The sequence below is a fragment of the Theropithecus gelada genome, chromosome 15 (genome assembly GCF_003255815.1).
Source record: "Theropithecus gelada isolate Dixy chromosome 15, Tgel_1.0, whole genome shotgun sequence".
NCBI lineage: Eukaryota > Metazoa > Chordata > Mammalia > Primates > Cercopithecidae > Theropithecus > Theropithecus gelada.
In genome coordinates this window covers 99226610-99250669 of record NC_037683.1, presented here as the reverse complement: position 1 = coordinate 99250669, position 24060 = coordinate 99226610, and the positions used below count along the sequence as shown (strand labels likewise).

The 24060-nt window shown below is 38.9% G+C and overlaps 1 protein-coding gene across 3 annotated transcripts in view; it reads right to left on the bottom strand.

The window, feature by feature from the left end:
• NAA35 (N(alpha)-acetyltransferase 35, NatC auxiliary subunit) overlaps positions 1 to 24060 on the bottom strand; it is a 92662-nt gene that overhangs the window by 64927 nt on the left and 3675 nt on the right. For all 3 annotated transcript variants that reach the window (XM_025360243.1, XM_025360242.1, XM_025360241.1), the window contains exons 3-6: positions 11157 to 11190; positions 8911 to 9025; positions 7964 to 8038; positions 5643 to 5810 (exon numbers count right to left, since the gene is read on the bottom strand). In XM_025360243.1, coding sequence (XP_025216028.1) covers positions 5643 to 5810; positions 7964 to 8038; positions 8911 to 9025; positions 11157 to 11190 — 392 coding nt within the window. The remainder of the gene's footprint in view (positions 1 to 5642; positions 5811 to 7963; positions 8039 to 8910; positions 9026 to 11156; positions 11191 to 24060) is intronic.

The window sequence follows — 24060 nt, the reverse complement described above, 5'->3', positions numbered from 1 at the left end:
ACCAGCAGTTAGGAACTCCAGAAACACCCAATTTAAATAAATAATTTGCTCATTATAAATCTTTCTCTGTTTTGTTTTGAGATGGAGTCTCTCTCTGTCGCCCAGGCTGGAGTGCAGTGGCGCCATCTTGACTCACTGCAAGCTCCGCCTCCCAGGTTCATGCCATTCTGCTGCCTCAGCCTCCCAAGTAGCTGGGACTACAGGCGTCCCCCACCATGCTTGGCTAATTTTTTATATTTGTAGTAGAGACAGGGTTTCACCATGTTAGCCAGGATGGTCTCGATCTGACCTCGTGATCCGCCTGCCTCAGGCCTCCCAAGTGCTGGGATTACAGGCATGAGCCACCGCACCTGGCCAAATCATTCTTATTCATCACTAGGTCTCTTGAAGACTTTTTACTAGATCAGTATTTTTTTCTAATTATAAGACTAAGACAAACTTATCTGGAAAATCTGAAAATTTTAGCAAAAAGAAGAAAATACAATCTTTTGGCCCAGGAGCAAACTTCTGGTTTTCTCTTTTTCCAGTTTTATTTTTACACAGTTGGCTACAATGCTGCTTTTTTAACCTTTTGACATATACATTTCTCCATGTTATTAAGCACTCTTTCATCATGTTAATAACTACGTACTCAATATACATAATAAATTATGTGTAATCAATTATCCATAATTTATTTCAACCATAACTCTAATGGTGGCATTCTGGTGGGTGTCAATTGTTCACTAATGAAAACTCTGGTTAATGCATTTGGGCATAAAGTGCCCACATTTCTAATTACATCCTTTTTTGTTACTGTTGTTGAGATGGAGTCTCACTCTGTCATCCAGGCTGGAGTGCAGTGGTGCAATCTCAGCTCACTGCAAGCTCCACCTCCCAGGTCCAAGCGATTCTCCTGCCTCAGCCTCCCAAGTAGGCATGACTACAGGCATGTGCCACTATGCCTAGCTAATTTTTGTATTTTCAGTAGAGACGGGGTTTCACCATGTTGGCCAGGCTAGTCTCGAACTCCTGACCTCAGATGATCCGCCCATCGTGGCCTCCCAAAGTGCTGGGATTACAGGTGTGAGCCACAGCACCCAGCCTAATTATTTCTTTAAGGCTGAGTTACAAGAAATAACTAGTTTAAATATCAGTATTTTTAAGATTCTTGATATACACATTATTAAACTGTTTGCCAAAACAGCTGTGCTAATGTACACTAGTAAAAACAGAAGTGTCAACTTACTGCATTCCTTCCAACATTGAACATTTTCATTTTTAAAATTATATTCATGAAAATCAATCAGTTCTAGGAGCCGGGAAATCTGAGATCAAGAGGTGGGTGAGGTTAAAAAAAAAAAAAAAGAAAGAAAAAATCAAACTACTCATTTTCATTTGTATTTCCTGGATTATAGTGAAGCTAAATTTTAAAAGTGTTACAGCCATTTGATAACCTTCCTTCATAAAATAAGCAACCTATTTTATTGCCCATTTATTCATTTGGGCCTGAGTGTTATACTTTACTTGAATGTGACCATAATTCATAAAAATTATCTTGTTTGTACCTTTTATTTTTCCTAAAAGTTTTTCTATCACTCTTGTCCTATTAGTCTCTTCCTTTAACATTTCTCCCATTTCCTAGTAAGACCTTCATCCAGAATATAAATGGATCTTCAATTACCAGCCAGGTGTGGTGGCTCACGGCTGTAATTCCAGCACTTTGGGAGGCTGGGGTGGGAAGATGACTTGAGCCCCAGGGTTTGAGACCAGCCTGGCCAATAAAACAAATCCCTGTCTTTACAAAAAATTTAAAAATTAGCCACGTGTGGTGGAACACATCTGTAGTCTTAGCTACTCAGGAGGCTGAGGCAAAGTATTGCTGGAGCATAGGAATGAGGCTACCTGTGAGCTATGATCATGCCACTGCACTCCAGCCTGGGTAACAAAGTGGAATCCTCTAGAAATAAAATTCAAGTATAATTTCTTGTTACTAAAAAACTTACTTTAGTTTCTTTAAAAACAAAATAATGCAGACACACCATAAAAATCCCAACAGTGCAAACAAGCGTATACCCCAGCCCTCAAGACCTATTATCTTCTTGTATATGAAGATTTAGCTACTCATCTCCCTTTTTAAAACAGAAAAAAGTGGTAGCAAGCTATACACATGCTTTACTACACCTGACTTTTCTCACTTTAGAAATCTAATCTTATCTCTACACAGAAATCAATCTCCTCCTCCATTTTAAAATCAGTAAAATACTTTTTTTTTTTTTTTTTTTGGAGACAGGGTCTCACTCTGCACACAAACTGGAGTGCAGTGGCATAATCACAGCTCACTGCAGCCTTGACCTCCCCAGGCTCAGGCGATCCTCCAACCTCAGCTTCTCCAGTAGCTGAGACTACAGGCACACACCACCACACCCAGCTAATTTTTGCATTTTTTGTAGTGACACGGTCTCGATATGTTGCCTAGGCTGGCCTCGAACTCCCAGGCTCAAGACATCTGTCTACCTTGTCCTTTCAAAGTGCTGGAATTATAGGCATGAGCCACCACACCAGCCAGCAGCAAAACATTTGATTGTATGAATGTAACATCTTTTAATTAGTCTCCTACTGATGGATACTGAGGTGGTTTCCAAACTAGTTACTACAAACAATTCTGTAAGTAATATCCTTGTACACAGGTCTTTGTGTACAAACACAAATATATTTGTAGGATGGAGTGCTAGAAGTGAAACTGCTGAGTCAAGACATGCATATTAGATTATGATAGATATCACCACATTGCTCTTTTTTAAAGTTGTAAGAGTTTACACTCCCACCAAAAAAGTATGAGTCTTGCTTAGAGTAGGATGTCAAGTACTGACTGATCAATGTGGAAAATGTACTGGAATCAAAAAATACAAATTTTGCAACCATCACAGTAAACATTAGTCCAGGCAAGCACCGTCGATAGATGTTCAATCTAAGGGGAGAGATTTCAGTCAGCAGGATATTTTTATGGTCTTAAAGTGTATCCCAAGATTGCTTAAATACAAAGGGTAAAAACAGTAACCATATGGAAATAAGACAAAAGCTTTATGAACTGACCAAAATAATATCACCATTGAAGGGCAGACAGACTGTATACCTCCAGATGTGACACCCTGAAAAACACACATCACTTATGTTATATTCCACCCAAGACTGCACAATCTAAATTTAATCATTAGGAAAGAACAGATAAACCCAAGTGAGGCATAGCCTATTAAGAAATGAAAAGCAGGACAAGGTTGTGTTCACAAAAATATCAATGTCACCGGAAATAAAGAAAAGCTGAGGATCTCATGTAGCTTAAAGAATACTACAGAAATACGCAATTAAATACAGGTCATAATTCTAGACTGGATCGGGGAAAAAACACTAAGAAGGATTGGGTCAATTAACAAAAATGGAATCTGAATAGTGTATTGTTATTACAGATTTGTTGAAGTTGATAATTGTGCTGTGGTTCTGCAGGATAGTGCTCTTTTACTTTGGAGAAACACACTAAAGTGTCATGGGGAAGAAGGCTGTAATGGGCACAACTTACTAACAGGTCAGGAAAAGACATACATACATACATGAGAGAGAGAGTGAGCAGGAGCACATGCATAAGTGAAAAAAGCAAATGGGACAGTATGTTAACAGTAGCTGAATCTGCATACGAATTATATGTTCTTTGTGCTCGTTCCCCTAATTGCTGTTAATCTGAAATTATTCCCCAATAAAAAGTTCTAAAAAAAGACTAAGAAGTGGGAAATAATGACCGCTCATATTCATTGACACACACACATACATACACACAGAGTATATGAGTGCCTGTTTTCCCATCTTCATCAATCTTACTATAAACAATTTCTAATCTTTGCCAACAATGGGTAAAAACATGGTATTTCAGTTTTAATTTGCATTAAAGTGAGATTAAGCATCTTACATTTAAAGGCCATTTTATTTTCTGTAAACTATCTTCTTTTAATTTTTTATACTGAACACATTTCAGCTTTCTGAAATTTTGATATGAAATGATAAAGTAACTTTCAAGGGTGCCAAGCAATTGTTCATGCACTGTTATTCAAGGAATCCTCTCTGCCCACTGATTCTGATGTCCTTTTAGTTGTACTTTGAAAATACTAGTATTTAAAATCATCTGCATTTCTCTAACTCAAACTAATCTTTTTAAAATTCTATCCAAATGAATAAAATTTTCCATAATGATATATCAATACAATATGCAAATAACCAATGACTATATAAAAAGTGGACACTATTTCAAACAACTCACAAAGCCATACGGCCAGGAACGGTGGTTCACGCCTGTAATTTCAGAACTTTGGGAGGCTGAGGCAGGTGGATCACCTGAGCTCAGGAGCTTGAGATCAGCCTGGCCAACAGAGTGAAACCGGGTCTCTACTAAAATACAAAATTAGCCAGGCGTGGTGGTGCACACCTGTGATCCCAGCTACTCGAGAGGCTGAGGCACAAGAATAGCTTGAACTCAGGAGATGGAGGTTGCAGTGAGCTGAGATTGCCCCATTGTACTCCAGCCTGGGAAAAAGGACTGAAACCCCATCCCCTCCAAAAAAAAAAAAAAGCCACACCTTCAAATATTGACAAACATATTGAGTATACATTTAATTATTCTCACATACATAGTATAAACTGAGAAAAGTTTTACATACTATACACTGAACCATTGTTGGATCCTAAGAAATTTATTCTGGACCAGTAACAGCACTAAAAAGAAACATCGGTTTCAACAGAAGAATTTAACAAAAATAGTTAGTTATCAACAATTTCAAATGCTATCACGTTTTCCCTTATACAATTCTTTTTTTTGTAGTCCTAGGTTGAGATGCAATTCCCTGAAAATTATCAGCATCCGAAAGCTTATTTTTTACACTAAAGGGGAAAAAAATCTTTCTATCTCTAAAACTTAGACAAACCAAAGGAAAATGTCTATACCCTAAAATATTCATGTCTTTGTTCTCCTTAGCTCCCTTTTTGTATTATAATTTCTAACAGACTGGAGGACAAGGGCTGTCTCTTTCATTTTTCTCTGGGAATCCCCACAACCTCCAAAAACAGTAGTCTGCACATACGGATACTCAGTGAACGGTACTGACAGAAAGAACATATGCTAAGATGAAAGCCCTTTCTTGGAGAGAACTGAATTACTTTACTCAATATATCTGTAAATGGCAACAGCATTACTTTTAAAAACTGTTTTTAAATATACATATAGACGAAAGTATGTATCACAAGATCATTTAAATACATCACAGTGAATAAGGTAGTCAATGAACTTCAGAAATTCTTTTTTTTTTTTTTTTTTTTTTGGAGACAGTCTTGTTCTGTTGCCCAGGCTGGAGTGCAGTGGCACAATCTCAGCTCACTGCAACCTCTGCCTCCTGGGTTCAAGCAACTCTCATGCCTCCTAAGTAGCTGGGATTACAGGTGCATGCCACCACACCTGGCTATTTTGTGTATTAGTAGAAACAGGGTTTCACCATGTTGGCCAGGCTGGTCTCAAACTCCTGACCTCAGGTGACCTGCCCACCTTAGCCTCCCAAACTGCTGGGATTACAGGCATGAGCCACCACACCTGGCCAAGGAATTCTTACATTACAAAATCTTACCTCTTCAAAAACAGCAGCTTTATTTACTTTTTCCCTTGCAATGTCACAGATTTTCAAGATTCCCAGAGCAAAAGCCTTCATAGCAGGATCTTCTATAAAGTCTGGATTATGAATGTAAAGGCACGTAAATACTGTCTGTGCCAACGAATGGCCTTCTAACCATGTTATCTATAAAGAAACAAAAGAGTATATATTTAAGGTGATAAAATTGAGTCTGCAAAGTCTAAATTGATCCTAGAGTCAAAGGCCAGAAGCACCATAGACCCAGATAAGATTAATCACAAGACTTAAAAAAAAGACAAGTTAGAATTCCTTTCATTGACTAACATTTTTCAAGCATCTATGGGAATCACTGTCGTATGTACATCAGTTTGCAACATATTAGAGATTAATGAAATTAAGACTGCCTCTTCATGTAGCATCCAAAAGACATCAGGTCCACAATGTAGTCAATAAAAAAATCCATAAACTGGAAAATTCACAATTGTAGAACTAACCAGATCCTTAGACACTCATCGAACTTTATAATCCTTACCACCACAACCCAGCCAACACCATATCTCACCTAGATTATCGGAAGAAACTAGAAACTAGACAGGTTTTCCTGCCTCCCATCTCCAATTTAATACCCCCAAGTAGAGATCTTTCTAAAACACTAAGAGAATCATTTTATACTATTTTACTGAGTGACCACTATATGTCTGGCACCATGTACTAGAGGTTGGGAATACCAACAACAGGCAAAATTGGGTAAGTCCTGTGTCCCAAATATTATGCTAGGTTATTTTCAAATATCTCTCATTTTTTCCTAGCACTTTGAGAAAGGTGGTATTTTTCTCCTTTTACATGTAAAGAAACAGAGTAAGAGTTTAAATCATTTGCCCAAGTTTATAGTTATTTTTACACTAAAGCCCAAGAATTCTGCAACAGAGTAAGACATATGCTACTGCATTGCAAAATGACAAATGTTTGTGGAAAACTTGTAATTAAGGTGTGTATTTGGTATTAACTACTGTGCAGAAGAGAGACTTTCCAGACTAAAAACCATCTGCCTTTTAAAGTCCAAATTTTTAAATACAGTCCCAAGAGTCTCACAGAATAGTTCCTCAACTTTGGCAAAAATCCTCCCTCTGTTTACCTTTCCCTCCTTCTCCACCACTCTCCACTTATCCCACACTCCTCCTACTTGGCTCCCTGCCAGACTTCAGCCTTAAGCAGCTATCTACGATTTTCCAAAATGAACATTTTCACATTGCCATACGCATGCAATATACCTCTTTGCCTACTAAACCATGAATCTTCCTGTCATACACCTACCATTCTTTAGTACCTCATACCAATATTACTTCCTTTCTACAGCCTTTCTTACTCTCCCAGACATAATGAACTCCTCCTCTCTGTTCCCACAGCACCATTATAAAAGCATTTTCATGTTGTCAGAATTGTTTATTCACATGTCTATTCCCAGCAATCCTTTGATTCTTTTCTTTACTCCACCCACTAGGACTGTAAACTGCTAAAAGGTAATAAAGAAATCTTTGAGGGGGTAAAGAGACAGCTTTGAAAGATGAAGGATCAGGATTAAGATTCTGGCAAGGGTCCTCCCAAGCAACATAACCATAGACAGTAAGATAGTACGGATATCTAATAAAGCTCATGTAAAACGTAAGTGAAAACTGTACATATAAAACACCTAATACAACTACACACACTGGCAATCAATCAATAAACGCTGAATGAACAAATGAATAAATTTTACGTATTTCTAAGGACAATGATTTAATGTCAATTTAAAAGGAAGGGATGGTGAGAAAGCAGGGGGGAGAGGAAAGCAGTACAAATGAGAATTTCTCCACACACAATACTTTCCAGGGAAAACGTAATTCAGCATATACAAATCACTAAAAAATTTTCTTCCCAGGAGATGGCCAGTTTACCACAATTTATCCTAGATTAGAAAAAATCTCTCCAAAGCCATTGTCTAGCTCTCTTTTGTTTCGATTCCACGCTTATTTATGAAACCTTCCAATTACAGACTTATTGCTTGAGTAACTTGAGAACGAAAAGGGTATTATGAACAATGGCTACAATACTATCTTCACTGAAAAGAAAATATCCCTTCACTCAGAAAATTAAAATGTAAAATCAAGTAGATGACAAGATGAAATCCTATTACCAGGCCTGCCAATCTTATGCACATCTTTACTAGGCCAAGTATTACATTTATTTCATACTCAACGTTAGTGTATAGGCTTTTAAATCACAAGATTCAGGTAAATCACAGTTTTTAAATTAATCAATAGTCTTAATTCCATTCTTACCAAACAGCAAAAACATGTATCCATAATTCCTATCAGTTCAGGCAAGGTGAGATCTTTAATTTTAATAGTGCCATCCTAAAAAGGAGGAAGAATGTGACATATAAGCAGAAATTTTTTTAAACATGGTTACTATGTATAGTAGCATTCTGGATTTCTAACATTCAATATTTAAAAACAGCAATTCTAAGAAAATGCTATCTATCATCTGATAAAACTATCACACCAAATTAACTCTGTATTCTTAAAAACTATCATCTTATAAATTTTATTTTTAATTGACATAATTGTAAAAACAATATATCTTAGGTCTTCAATAAGAAAAATCTAAACAATAAAGGCCTTTCTATAAAATGAAAAGCCAAATCAACAAGTATTTTAAAAACAGTTCAAACCAGCTTTAAGTATTAATATAAATCATTTTAATGACCCAAAACTACTTAGAAAGAAAACTAAAGATTTTTTAAAACACTTAAGTTAGTTAACTATATTACTTGCAAATTTTGTTTACAATATTCATTTGCTCAGCAAACCTTTCTTTATAAAATATGTAAAATCAAACTCTATTGCAAGTATAAATGAATTTCTAAAGCAACTTTAAATTCACTACCACAAGTATTTTACTTGTGCAAATTTACTGTTATGTATTAACATATTAATACACAAAATTTAACCCCCAAGCCAATTTTCCTATTTGAATATAGAGTCAAATGCTTTCAAAAATTAATTTTAAAAGTACACAAATGCACAAATTTAGAGCAAGATTTTAATGAAGACCTTAATTTTCAGATTTTAACATATAAAGGTTGTAACTAATTCTTGTTTATATACTTGAGCTGCTCTGAAGGAAACAGACTTTAATACAACGTTTCATTTCATTATTAAGCACAATGTTTTAACATAAAATAACAAAAGATAAAAGGAAACACAAAAAGTACAATGGTGACTACCTTGATAGCTTGTTCAAAATTGAGAACTTTTCGATTAACTTGGTTTCCAATCATGCCAGCATCCATCTTGGGATCCATCATTTCAATAGCAGACATGGCTTCAAAAAGACCAAATCTGCAAATAAAAAAATTAAGTCCACAGATTGTTTTTGAGCCAGTAAGCTTATTCATATTTTCACAATGGTATAAAATTATACTACTTTTAATAACTATTCTATGTATTCAGTCTTCTCAACTTGCTAACACTTCTACTTCAATTAACTGTCGATTGATACAAAAATTATTTCATGTACTTGCCACTCAAATGATTTTACATGCACTGTGAGGAAGAAAAAGATTTCTGCCGGGCGTGGTGGCTCACGCCTGTGATCCCAACACTTTGGGAGGCCGAGGCGGGTGGATCACCTGAGGTTGGGAGTTCAAACCAGCCTGACCAACATGGAGAAACCCTGTTACAAAACAGCTGGGCATGGTGGCGCATGCCTGTAATCGCAGCTACTTGGAAGGCTGAGGCAGGAGAATCGCTTGAACCCGGGAGGCAGAGGTTGCGGTGGGCTGAGATCGCACCGCTGCACTCCAGCCTGGGCAACAAGAGCAAAACTCCATCTCAAAACAAAACAACAACAAAAAAAGAAATATTTAAGATTTCTGTGGTCTCACACTAGACCTAATAAAGAATTCTCGGGGTGGGGCCCAGCAATCTATGCTTTAGTAAGCCCTCCAGATGATTCTGTCGCACACTCAAATCTGAGAAGAACTGAATTTCAGATTCTACTTTCCCTTCCCCACAACCACAATGTCCAATCTTGTCTACTTACTAATTAAAAGTTTCACATTCCTAACCCTGAAAATTGAGCCTGGCCATGGCAGTATAGGAACTGGGGCTATATATAGGCATATAAACATGAACAAGTATTTCCATTTATTTTGTTTTTCCAAGGTGCTATGGTTTGAATGTGGTTTGCCTCCACCAAAATTCATGTTAAAACTTGATCCCCAATGTGGCAGTGTTGGGAGGTGAGGCCTAGTGGGAAGTGTCTTGGGCATGGGGGAGAATCCCCATGAATAGATTAAAGCCCTCCGAGGGAGGTGAGTTCTTGCTCTCCCAGGAATGAATTACAGTTGACCCTTTCACAACATGTGTTTGGACTGCATGAGTCCGCTTAGACAAAGGTTTTCTTGCACCTGTGCCACCAGAGACTGCAAGACTAACTTCCTCTTCCTTCCTCAGTCTGCTCAACACAAATATGACAAACATGAAAACCTTTATGATGATCCACTTAACGAACAGTAAGTATATTTTCTCTTCCTTATAATTTTCTTCATAACATTTTCTTTTCCCTAGTTTATTGTAAGAATACAGTATATGGCACATATGACACACAAAATATGTGTTAATCAACTGTTTATGTTATTGGTAAGACTTCCAGTCAATGACAGGCTACCAGTAGTTAAGATTTTGGCGGAGTCAAAGGTTTTATGTGGATTTTTTACTGTAAGGGGGGGGGGTCAGCACCCCAATCCCCAAGTTGTTCAAGGGTCAACAATACCATCCAAGAGGGTGGGTTGTTTTAAAGACTCTGACTTCCTCGGTTTCTCTTTCTTGCATCCTCCCCTGCCATGTGATCTCCTCGCACCACATGCCACTCCCCGCTGCTCCCCTTCTGCTTTCCACCATGAGTTGAAGCAGCCTAAAGCTCTCACTAGATGCAGCTGCCCAATCTTGAACCTTCCAGTCATCAAATAAACCTCTTTATAAACTCCCCAGTCTCAGGTATTCAGCTACAGCAACACTAAACTGACTAAGACACAGGGATTGTGTCAAATAAACCTCTTTATAAACTCCCCAGTTTCAGGTATTTAGCTATAGCAACACTAAACTGACTAAGACACAGGGATTCTCTTTTACTTTTATCTAGGCACTTAGTCACCCAATTTCTGGTTATCAACCAACCTATCACATATGACATACAACTGATACCTTTTCTTCAAAAAATTCCACATTCATTACATCTGCTCTCCAGGAAAGGACCATAAGTTACAGTTTCCCTGGGTATAACCATTTCACATCACAACTAGGGTCAGCTGCCCCAAAATAGTTCATCACAGTTAAAAATATATTTATAATTAGTTTTATTTTCATAATTTTGAAATGTAAATTTACTCAAACTTCAGGGAATATTACTCCACATGAGAAAAAAAAAAGACTGAAATATTACACTACACCATTTTCAAAGAATACTTACAGCTTATCATGAAGTAGTTCTCCCAACTTTAATTCTAAAAAAAAAAGAAAAATCCTTTTAATTCTAAGAAAAAAAAGACATTAGCACCTGAAAAAAATGTGCTTGTATTACTTTAAAATTCATTTTCTAAGAAATACTTACTTCTACTCCATTACTAATATAATGCATTCTATGCTGCGGGAAGTCAGGGACCCTGAACGGAGGGACCAGCTGAAGCCATGGCAGAAGAACATAAATTGTGAAGATTTCATGCACATTCATTAAGTTACCCAAATTAATACTTTTATAATTTCTTATGCCTGTCTTTACTGCAATCTCTGAACATAAACTGTGAAGATTTCATGGACATTTACCACTTTCCCAACAATACTCTTGTGATTTCCTATGCCTGTCTTGTCTTTAGTCTCTTAATCCCATCATCTTTGTAAGGTGAGGATGAATGTCGCCTCAGGACCCTGTGATGATTGTGTTAACTACACAAATTGTTTAAACAATATGAAATCTGGGCACCCTGAAAAAAAGAACAGGATAACAGCGATGCTGAGGGAACAAGGGAGATAACCATTAGGTCTGGCTGCCTGAGAGCCAGGCAGAACAGAGCCATATTTCTCTTCTTTCAAAAGCAAACAGGAGAAATATCGCTGAATTATTTTTCTCAGCAAGGAACAGCCTCTGAGAAAGAGAATGTGTGCCTTGGGGGAGGTCTCTAAAATGGCTGCTCTAGGGACATCTGTCTTTTACGGTTGTAGATAAGGGATGAAGTAAGTCCCAGTCTCCCATAGTGCTCCCAGGCTTATTAGGATGAGGAAATTCCCACCTAATAAATTTTGGTCAGACCGGTTGTCTGCTCTCAAATGCTGTCTCCTGATAAGATGTTATCAACGACAATGCATGCCAAAACTTCATTAGCAATTTTAATTTCGCCTCAGTCCTGCGATCTCGCCCTGCCTCCATTTGCCTTGTGAAACATGTGATTTCTGTGGTATTTTATTGTGATATTTCTGTGATATTTTATTGCCTTGTGAAACACGTGATTTCTGTGACCCACATCCTATTTGTACACTCTCTCCCCTTTTGCAAATCACTAATAAAAACTTGCTGGTTTTGCGGCTTGGGGTGCACCACAGAACCTGCCGACATGTGATGTCTCCCCCGGACACCCAGCTTTAAAATTTCTCTCTTTTGTACTCTTTCCTTTTATTTCTCAGACTGGCAAACACTTAGGGAAAATAGAAAAGGACTCACATCAAATTATTAGGGGCAGGTTCCCCCAATAATTCTGTACAGTGAGTACTTATGTAAATACAAAAGAATACTATAAATCAAGTGGTTTAAGAAAAAAAAAAAATACTTTTGAGAATAAGTGACCCATCACAGGCCATAATATTCCAATCAGAATTACCAACCCCATTTTAAAAAATCACTAGTATACTTCCCCAAGTAAACTTTTACATAGAACTGACTGCTACTTCTCAAGTTTTTAAACCATGTTACCATAATCTAATTTCTTCTGTTCCAGTAACAGTGTCAAAACCATTTTTTTAAATCCTATTGTATTTAAATTATATAGAAAACACTTGAGTAAACAGGTAATCAAAACAGTGTTCAATCACTATAAAGCACTGGTCCTCAACCTCGGCTGCATATTAGAGTCAACTGAGAAACTTTTGAAACCCCAAAGTCCAAGCAGCATCCCAAACCAATGAAATCTAGAGTTGGGAACCAATGAAATCTAGAGCGGGGAACTATACACTGGTTTTAGAGCACTCCAGATGATTTTAATACGCAGGTAAGTCAGAAATCACTGCTATAACATGCTAAGTAAATTAAATATTGATGGTGGCCAGGCACAGTGGCTCACACCTGTAATCGCAGCACCTTGGGGGGCCAAGGTGGGTGGCTCATGAGGTCAGGAGATCGAGATCATCCTGACTAACATGGTGAAACCCTGTCTCTACTAAAAATACAAAAAAATTAGCCCGGCATGGTGGCGGGCGCCTGTAGTCCCAGCTACTCAGGAGGCTGAGGCAGCAGAATGGCGTGAACCCAGGAGGCAGAGCTTGCAGTGAGCCGAGATCGCGCTACTACTGCACTCCAGCCTGCGCAACAGAGCGAGACTCCGTCTGGGGAAAAAAAAAAATTTATGGCTAAATCCTGTGGAAGGTGTAAGCAGTTTTCTGAACTGTAGCCAATCTTCCTTAGCCAACTGTAAGTTAAATAACATTAATTTTTAACAGTTCCAGGTACTGAAACAGATAAGAATCATGTATAAAAATACAACAATAAGGCTGAGGCTAGTGGATTACTTGAGGTCAGGAGTTTGAGACCAGCATGGCCAACATGGTGACACCCCATCTCTACTAAAAATACAAAAATAGCCAGGTGTGGTGGTGGGTGCCTGTAATCCCAGCTACTTGGGAGGCTGAGGCAGGAGAATCACTTAAACCCAGAAGGCGGAGGTTGCAGTGAGCCGAGATTGTGCCACTGCACTCCAACATGGGTGACAGAGGAAGACTCCATCTCAAACAAAACAAAACAAAACAACAAAACATAGAACACATACTAGTAATCCAGCAATTCTCAAAGAGTGATCTGGGAACCCAGGAGCCTGCAATGTTAAAATTACTTTGATAATCATACGAAAACATTCATTGTCTTTTTTTATTGTGTAGACACCTGTACTAATGATGCAAAAACAATGACAGGAAGGCAAAAAGGCACTGGAGGGCAAAACTGCTGCAGCTTCAGCACATATCAAGACAGCGGCCCCAAGCTAAATTAATCATGTACCCTGCACTTCCATGCACTTATGGCTAAAAAAAGGCAAAAATTTTCTTCAATCTAAGAATGCCCTTGATGATCACTATTCATTAGGAAAGTGCAAATTAAAATTACAATGACACCGCCTTACACACATTAGGATGGCTACTACAAAAAAAAAAAAAACCCTGCAGAAAATAAGTGTTATAAGGATGTGTAGAAACTGAAACCCTTGTGTACTGCTGGCAGGTTTGTAAAATGGTTGAGACACTGTGGAAAATAGTATAGCAGTTCCTTAAAAAATTAAAAACAGGACAGATGCAGTGGCTCACACCCATAATCCCAGCACTGTGGGAGGCCAAGGCGGGAGGACTGCCTAAGCCCACGAGTTCAAGACCAGCCTGATCAACACAGTGAGACCCTATATCTACAAAATATCTTTTAAAATTAGCCAGGCATGGTGGTGCACACCTGTAGTCCTAGCTACTGGGGAGGCTGAGGTGGGAGGATTGCTTGAACCCTATAGTTTAAGGTAATAGAAAGCCACAACAGAACCACTGAACTCCAGCCTGGGTAACAGAGCAAGACCCTGTCTCTTAAAAAAAAAAAAAAAAAAAAGGAAAAGAAAAAAAAAATTTAAACCAAATTACCATATGATCCAGCCAGTTCAAATTCTGAGCATATACCCAGAAAGACTGAAAACAGAGTCTCAAAGAGGTACTTGTATGCTCATGTTCACAGTAGCTTTATTCACAAGCACTAAAACATGGGAAACAACCCAAGTGCCCACTGACAGATGAATGATAAGCCATGGTATACACATACAATGGAATATTATTCAGTCTTAAAAAGGAAGGAACTTCTGACATGCTACAACATAGACTAACCTCGAGGACATTATGCTAAGTGAAAAAAGCCAGGCACAAAAAGACAAATACTATATGAGTTCACTTAAATGAAATACTTAAAGTAGTCAAAAATAACACTATAGGGCCAGGCGTGCTAGCTCATGCCTGTAATCCCAGCATTTTGGAAGGCCAAGGCAGGCAGATCACCTGAGGTCAGGAGTTCGAGACCAGCCTGCCCAACGTAGTGAAACCCCATCTCTACCAAAAAAATACAAAAATTAGTCAGGCATAGTGGTGGGTGCCTGTAGTCCCAGCTACTTGGGAGGCTGAGGTGGAAGAATCACTTGAACCAGGAGGCGGAGGTTGCAGTGAGCTGAGATTGCGCCATTGCACTCCACTCTGGGCAACAGGGTGAAATTCTGTCTCAAAAAAAGAAAAAAAGTCATAGTGTAGACTGCTGGTTACCAGAGAATGGGGAGAGGAATGATGAAGACTTACCATTTGTTTAATGGATAGAGAATTTTAGCTTCACAAGATAAGAGTCCTGGATATGAATGGTGGTGATGTTAGCACGACAAATGTATTAAATACCACTGAACTGTACATTTAAAAATGGTTAAGCTGGTTAAAAAAAAAAATTTCTCTTGAGACAGGTCTCACTCTGTTGCCCAGGCTGGAGAGCAGTGGTGCTATCACAGCTCACTGCAGCCTTGACCTCCCAGGCTCAGGTGATCCTCCCACCTCAGCCTCCTGGGTAACTGGGACTACATGTGCAAACCACCATGACCAGCTAATGTTTTGTATTTTCTTATAGAGACGGGGTTTCGTCATGTTGCTGGGGTTGGTCTCAAACTTCTGAGCTCTAGTGATCTGCCGCCTTGGCCTCCCAAAGTGCTGGGATCACGGGCATGAGCCATCACGCCTGGCCTAAGATTGTAAATATTATGTTGTTTATTTTAACACAATAAAAAAGCTGGGGAAAATAAAAGAACAACCTTGATAAAGCAGTAAACATTATTGCTCTCAGGGCCAGGGTGCGGTAACTGAGGTACCTATAGAGCAAAATGTATTCACTTTTAGTTCTTGCTTTCTTAAATTTTGCACCGTAAGGTACCTCACTCACTTCACCCTAGCACCAGCCCTGATTAATTTTACTCAGTTTCAACTTTGTATAAGTTGTTAAATATTCTACTTGAAAAAATGGGAAGCAGACAAACACTTCTGCTGCATATCAAAGAAAGACAGTTGTCTTGGGGAAAAAAAATTTTGCACAGCTAGGCACAGTGGCTCACACCTATAATCCCAACACTTTGGGAAGCCGAGGCAGGTGGATTACTGGAGGTCAGGAGTTCAAGACCAGCCTGGCCAACATGGTGAAACCCCGTCTCGACTAAAAATACAAAATTAGCTTGGGATGGTGGCATGCGCCTGTAATCCCAGCTACTCAGGGGGTTGAGGCAGGAGAATTGTTTGAACCCAGGAGGTAAAAGTTGCGGTGAGCTGAGATCACGCCATTGCACTCCAGTCTGGGCATAAAGAGCAAAACTTCATATCAAAAAAAAAAAAAAAAAAAAAACACTTGCACAATTATTACAGAACACTACTTTTACCTGAAAAAACAAAAACAATCAACAGACTATGTTATTCAGACTTGAGAATGTGGCATTTTTAAAAAAAATAAATGAATCTGTCACTTCAAGAAAAACTGACGATATTTGTTGCCAATAATAAAATTTGAGCTTTCAAGCAGAAACTAAAATTTTGGAAAATATGTATCTGCCACTGTAAGTCTAACAATTTCCCAAAACTTAGAAGAGCTTTCTGTATTGGTAGTGATAACAACAAATGTGCTTATTAATATTATATAATGAAACGTGTTAACAATTTGGAAGATCTAGCCAGGCGCGGTGGCTCATGCCTGCAATCCCAGCACTTTGGGAGGTCGAGGCAGGCAAATCACTTGAGGTCAGGAGATCCAGACCAGCCTGGCCAACATGGCGAAACCCCGTCTCTAGTAAAAATACAAAAATTAGCCAGGCGTGGTGGTGCACACCTGTAATCCCAGCTACTCTATTCAGGAGGCTAAGACAGGAGAATCCCTTGAACCCGGAGGCAGAGGTGACAGTCAGCAAAGATCGCACCACTGGACTCCAGACTGGGTGACAGAGCAGGACTATGCTTCAAAAACAAAAAATCTGGAAGATCTGCATAACTTATTGAATAACAGTATTTTCCAAATGGCAATGCATGTTACAAAATCAGGCATGGATTAAAAAGCCACTCAAATCCCAGCACTTTGGGAGGCCGAGGCGGGCGGATCACAAGGTCAGGAGATTGAGACTACGGTAAAACCCCGTCTCTACTAAAACACAAAAAATTAGCCGGGCACGGTGGCGGGCGCCTGTAGTCCCAGCTACTCAGGAGGCTGAGGCAAGAGAATGGCATGAACCCGGGAGGCGGAGCTTGCAGTGAGCCGAGATCGCGCCACTGCACTCCAGCCTGGGTGACAGAGCGAGACTCCGTCTCAAAAAAAAAAAAGCCACTCAAAGTTCAAGAAAGAGCAATGAATTTTAATGTAACAGAGCATAAAGAGTCCATTGATAGGGTTTCAGATTCCAGACTGCAACTAACCTTTAAGAAATGACCACCTGTCAAGTTTCTGGAGTATCAAAGAGGAATATCCAAAATTATCTGAAGATTCCTCCATTTTTCAACTACATATTTGGTGAGGCCAGATTTATGTCAGCTACTTCAACCAAAACAACATGTGGCAACAGACTGAATTATAGAAGCAAATATGAGAATTCAGCTGCCCTCTGTTATGCCAGACATTAAAGTGATTTGCAAAAATGTCAAACTCTACTTTTCCATATTATTTTTGTTTTGGAAAATACAATTATTTCTCAATAAAAAAATATGTTATTTATGTTAACATACAATGGGTTGTTTTCTTGTTTTTTTGTTTTGAGATGGTGTCTCACTCTGTTGTCCCAGCTGGAGTGCAGTGGCATGATCTCAGTTCACTGCAACCTCCACCTCCCAGGTTCAAGCAATTTTCCTGCATCAGCCTCCCGAGTAGCTGGTACTATAGGTGCACACTGCCACACCCGGCTAATATTTTTGTATTTCAGTAGAGGTGGGGTTTCACTGTGTTGGCCAGACTGGTCTCGAAGCTGACCTCCAGTAATCCACCCATCTTGGCCTCCCAAAGTGCTGGGATTACAGGCGTGAGCCACCATGCCCAGCCCATCATCGTTTTTAAATGGATATTTTTTAAATGTCTCAGTTTTAAATTCTAATAATCATATATATATAAAACACACACATAGACTGTAATTTTTGAAACTATAAAGGGGTCCTAAGACTGAAAAGTTTGGAAACTGTAATAATCTATCATGTATTTAGGGTAAATGTGGGTACCAAATAGCTTCATCAAACTTAAAAACACCCCACAGATCTAGAAGCAAGTCAATCACTCTTGGCCTTGGTTTCCTCATCTGTAAAATGAAAGGTCAGACCAGATGACTCGGAAGATTCCTCAGAACTTCAGTAATCAGGGGTGCAGTGGCTTACACCTGTAATTCCAGCACTTTGGGAGGCCAAGGCGGGTGGATCACCTGAGGTCAGGAGTTCGAGAACAGCCTGGCCAAAATGGTGAAACCCTGTCTCTACTAAAAATACAAAATTAGCCGGGTACGGTGGCACATGCTTGCAATCCCAACTACTTGGGAGGCTGAGGCATGAGAATTGCTTGGACCCGGGAGGCGGAGGTTACAGTGAGCTGAGATTGCGCCACTGCTCTCCAGCCTGAGCAAAAAGAGCAAAACTCCATCTCTAAAAAGAAGAACTTCAGTAATCGTATCTCTCACTAAACTTTATAGACAGTAAACTTAAGAATTTACTCACGAAGCACAGTACAAGCACCCCCCTGCATGATCAATGACTGAACACAGAATCATGATCTTGTATAGCACTACAGAATTGAGTAAATTGGGCCTTATCCAACCAAGCAGCATTTCTCAAAAAATTTAATGAGAAGGATAATGTTTCAAATTATCATTAGCCATCAGAGCAATGATATCATCACACATCATTTAGCCTCTGAAAAACTCCACCGTATACTAATAAGAGAGTAACAGTCAAAAAGGCAAGTACCTTTTTAGTATTACCACCAAACTGTTTCAACTCTGCATATCCTGCAAAACAGTCTTGGGGATCCCAGCAATTCCAGATGACACCAAACTACTAAAGTAAGGGTAACATGATAAACTGTTTTGTTTTTTTTAAAGTTACTTCTACTTTTAAGTTAAAGCCTTAAGAAGGCTCAATAGTATACAGCTTACACCACTCAGAGCAAAGGGAAATATCTGATATGAGGAAAACTGGACTCAAGCCATAGATGTAATGATTCAAAATTTAAAACATCGCAGGAGAAAAGAAAAGTGCAATGAAAGATCTGGAAGATGAAGTTGAGGAAAAAGACATCAAAAAATAGGGAAAAAAGGGGTCGGGCACAGTGGCTCACACCTGTAATTCCAGCACTTTGGGAGGCCAAGGCGGGTGGATCACAAGGTCAAGAGTTTGAGACCAGCCTAGCCAACACTGAAACCCCGTCTCTATCAAAAATACAAAAATTAGCTGGGCATAGTGGTGGGCGCCTGTAGTCCCAGCTACTCGGGAGGCCAAGGCAGGAGAATTGCTTGAACCCGGGAGGTGGAGGTTGCAGTGAGCCGAGATTATGCCATTGCACTCCAGCCTGGGCAACAAGAGTGAAACTTTGTCTCAAAAAAAAAAAAAAGAAAAATAGGGAAGAAAGGATAAGAAAAAAATAGAACAAGTTTAGGAGATTCAATATCCAAATAAAAGACATTCCATAAGGAGAGTATAGGAAAAACAAATAGAATAATTCAAGGATGCTTCCTAAAACTGAAGCATCAAAGTGAAAAGGTTCCAGACCACTGTGAAAGTTCCGGACAAGGATGACAAACAGAAGATCCCAAAAACTTATGTATGAAAGGTATCAAGGCCAGGCATGGTGGCTACCACCTGTAATCCCACCACTTTGGGAGGCTGAGATGGGTGGATCACCTGACGTCATGAGTTCAATTGCTGGCTGGCCAACAGGGCGAAACCCTGTCTCTACTAAAAATACAAAAATTAGCTGAGCATGTGGCAGGCGCCTGTAATCCCAGCTACTTGGGAGGCTGAGGCAGGAGAATTGCCTGAACCCAGGAGATGGAGGTTGCAGTGAGCTGAGATCGTGCCATTGCACTCCAGCCTGGGCAGCAAGAGCGAAACTCCATCTCAAAAAAAAAAAAAAGAATAAAGGTATCGACATATAACTTTCACATGTATCAGAATGTCATCAGATTTCTTAATAGCAAAAGATCAATGGACAATGCCTTCAAAATTCTCAAAGGCACCCAGACATAATATCAGTCAAGTGGGAAGACAGAAAAAAGACATTTTCAGATATTAAGAGCCTCAAAACATTTCATCTCCCATGCACTTTACTCAAGAAGATAATAATGATGTCCAGTTATAACAAGAGAGAAAAGACACCCCAGGCTGATGAAGAAAAGAAGATCTCAGAATGAAGTTACATACTAGGTACAAAAGGCAATAAACCTAGATTGCAGTTAAGAGGATCAAGAAGAAAGATCTATAAGGAGATGACACCACCAGGCTATCCAATCAGTCTGAATGTCTTATGGAGATTTAGACAACTGGTAAAGAGTCTGAAGTAGAATTAATGATAAGTACACCAATTTTTGGGTAAAAATTTTTGTGTAAAACAGAAGATGTATGCAGGAAAGAAAAAGTAGTAATAGTTTTACTGCTTGGCTCAGCTATGAATAATATTTGCATATCCACAGTGTAGCTACCTATAACTATAGGGGGTTAAGTCCATAGATACAGGCTAAACTGGGAATGAAGGAAATCAAAAAGTAGTATAAAAGCATGCTGCCCAAAACCAGCAAGATAAATATCGAAAGAATCAGCTAAAAGGTGGAACGTGGTATCTTCTAGGGACTCCTTTTTTATTAACTAAAGCTCCTAAGATGAAGCAAGATACACTACACGTGATGAAGGGAAAATCTGGTAAGAGCATTTAACCCTGCAGAAGAGCCCTCAAACTGCATCAAAGGGCCCACTCACACGGCCTGCTCTATGTCAATGCTAGTTGCTAAGGATGTTAAGTCCAGTATCCATATGTTCCTTTCCTGAAGAATTCAGGGTTTGAGAGGTTAAGTGACAGCTGAACCTTCTTGAAAGTAATCTAAATGCAGTGAACTTGATATCTAAATGCGGTGAACTTGCAGCATTATTGATATTTTGAAGAGGGTAATTATTTGTTTGTGGGGGCTGCCCTGTGTGTTGAATTGAATGAACAGTATACCTGGCATGTACTTGTTAGATGCCAGTAGCACCACCTCATATACACTGTGACAATCAAAAATGTCTCAAGACATTAAAGTCCCCTGAGATGAAAAATCACCCCCAGTTGAGAACCACTAATCTAAAGTGATCCATAAATGCCAGTGCTGGCCATCTTGCCCATGCCCCACCTCTGATAACAGTCTGGATGGCACAGAACAAGGAAAGCAATTTTACAGGTTGCCTAGATCTTTTGCCAAGACAATTTCCATCCATCCATCCTTTTCCTCTTAGAATCAAGTGCTAACAGTAAATTCCTAGAACAATGACTCTCACCCCACACGTATGGGAGTGTGGGGGGCAAAAAAGATGTCACTGAAAGTTTCACAAAGAATTTGTATTTTTTCCATAATGTTTAAGAGTGATGTAATCAGTTCAATGATAATCTTAGAAAAAAAAATCACAGAATATTCTAGATCACCTAGATAATAACACTATAATCAAGTATCAACATAATTTCAGTGTCCATGCTTGTGGTTCATGATTATGCTGGTTACAGGCAATCCCCCAAAATGACAGCATTTTATGCACTGCAGTGGTTCTCAAACTTCTGTAATCCCAGATCCAAGTATTCTCCAGTATGAAGAAACAAGGCCTTACAATATTCATTCATTCTTCAAACAAATATATGTATTGAGCACCTACAAATGTTCTTGGTGAGAGAAGACAGAAAAGACAGGAAGAGCAACAAGAAGCTTAAGCATCCCAGGTTTTACAAGAGGCAAGAGAAAGTGTAAAAGGAATTTTCCTAAAGTACTAAACAAGAACTGCAGAAGATGAATGGATATGGAAGGCCTTAACCAATGGTGCTGGTAATAAAAACTGACTACAGAGGAATGAACAAAGCCAGGCATGCCAATCTTGTGGCTTCCGTGGGCCACACTGAAAGAATAATTGTCTTAGGCTACACATAAAATACACTAACGATAGGTGATGAGCTTTAAAAAAAAAAAAAAAATCGCAAAAAAAATCTCATAATGTTTTAAGAAAGTTTACGAATTTGTGTTGGGCCACATTCAAAGTCATCCTGGGCCACATGCAGCCCTTGAGCAGTGGGTTGGACAAGCTTAAACTAAGCCATCAAAGAGAGAAAACGGAAGGAGAGATTGGGCCCATATCCTCCTAGACTAAAACATAAAAAGAATGGAAGTCAGCACGGCAGATTTGCATTACTTCTGGACTCCAGATACCACTGGCGCCATCATCCTAGGAGAGAATGTTGCTATCCATAGTGTGGAGAAGGGAATCTGATGGGCAGCAGCAGGAGGAGTGTATGTCATATGATCATTTATGTTTAAGTGAAATTTCCAAGTTGTGGGTTTATAATTGAGAAAGCATCTAAATAAGAAAAACCAAATGGAATAGGTAGAAAAATGAGACAGTTTAAATTAGGCAAGGTTTCCTAGAGAAGGAAAGCCTAGAAGCTGGACACAGTGGTTCACACTTATAATTCCCACACTTTGGGAAGCTAAGGTGAGAGGATCCCTTAAGGCCAGGAGTTTGAGACCAGCCTACGTAACATAATGTCTCTACAAAAAAAACAAAATAAGCCAGGCATAGCACGTGCCTATAGTCTCAGCTACTCACAAGGCTGAGATGAGAGGATTGCTTGAACCCAGCCTATAGTCAAGGCTATAGTGAGGAATGATCATGGCATTCTATGCACTTCAGCCTGGGTGACAAAGCAAAACCCTAACTCTAAAAAGAAAAAAAAAATTAATTTATAATTTTTTTTTTAAAAAAAGCCTAGAAGTGTTACTTAAAATAATCACATATTTCCTATCAGACAAAACAACAATGACTAAATTACAAATAATTTAGAAAAGAAAAAAATAAGAGCCTCAAGAGTAGTTATAGGGAATGTGTGCCACCTGATAAGAGCCTCAAGAGTAGTTATAGGGAATGTGTGCCACCTGCCTAGTAGGAAATAAAATAAATCATAAAAGTTAAAAGTTTGTATTTGATTCAGGACTTTAAAGAGCCACTAAAAAAATAAGTACAAATGTGCATTAAAAACAACTTCATCATCAGTATGCAGACTATTTTGTGGTACTAAAAAAATCACCAGAGTCTAGCCAAATGCCATTACATTGTCACCAAAGGGGAGAGATTACTGCAAGTTAAAAGAAAGAATGTAACCATATCTGTTTCGAATTTAGTTTTTAGAAAGTCACTAGAACAGAAGCCTAAACCATAATCAAGACTACAAATCTGATTATTCCAAGAAGGGAAAATAAATACCACAGGCTCAAGAACTGCCAACAGTCTTTAGTCCTAAATCTATATATGAAGATTAATTCTACATCAATTTTTTTTAGTTCCAAGAAGGATACCTCACATCTGTGCCACTCGACACAGTGCAAGAGCTAATTATGAAAGAGTTAATAGGATGGTATGATGTTGTCCACAAAATGGCATGCCACCCCCTCTCTATCCACAGTGAAGCATGGATTAAACTTTATCTCCCACTCAAGGTTCCTTCACAAAGAAATAAGGCTAATTTATGATATAACTCAAAGGCAAGCCAAAACATCTCTCCCACCAGTATTCTAAACTGCTTTCTTGGGTTCAAGTTTTCTTACAATCAAAACCAAGTAGAGAATGTATATATGAAAGCAAGCTGCAAGACTAAAATTAAGAGGACCTCTACAGTTGTATTTCATTGAGACTAAATTCTGCAGACCTGTGGTTTTCAAACTGTGGTATGCAACAACCCTGGTGAACATCATGTCCCACGGGATTCAAAGACACAGGATAAAAATTTGCACAGCTGCCTAATAGCAAATTAATGTGATGATGTAGGAAGCAAAAGACCGTTAACATAAATGAAATGTTAAGTGTTCCCCTCAAACAACAAA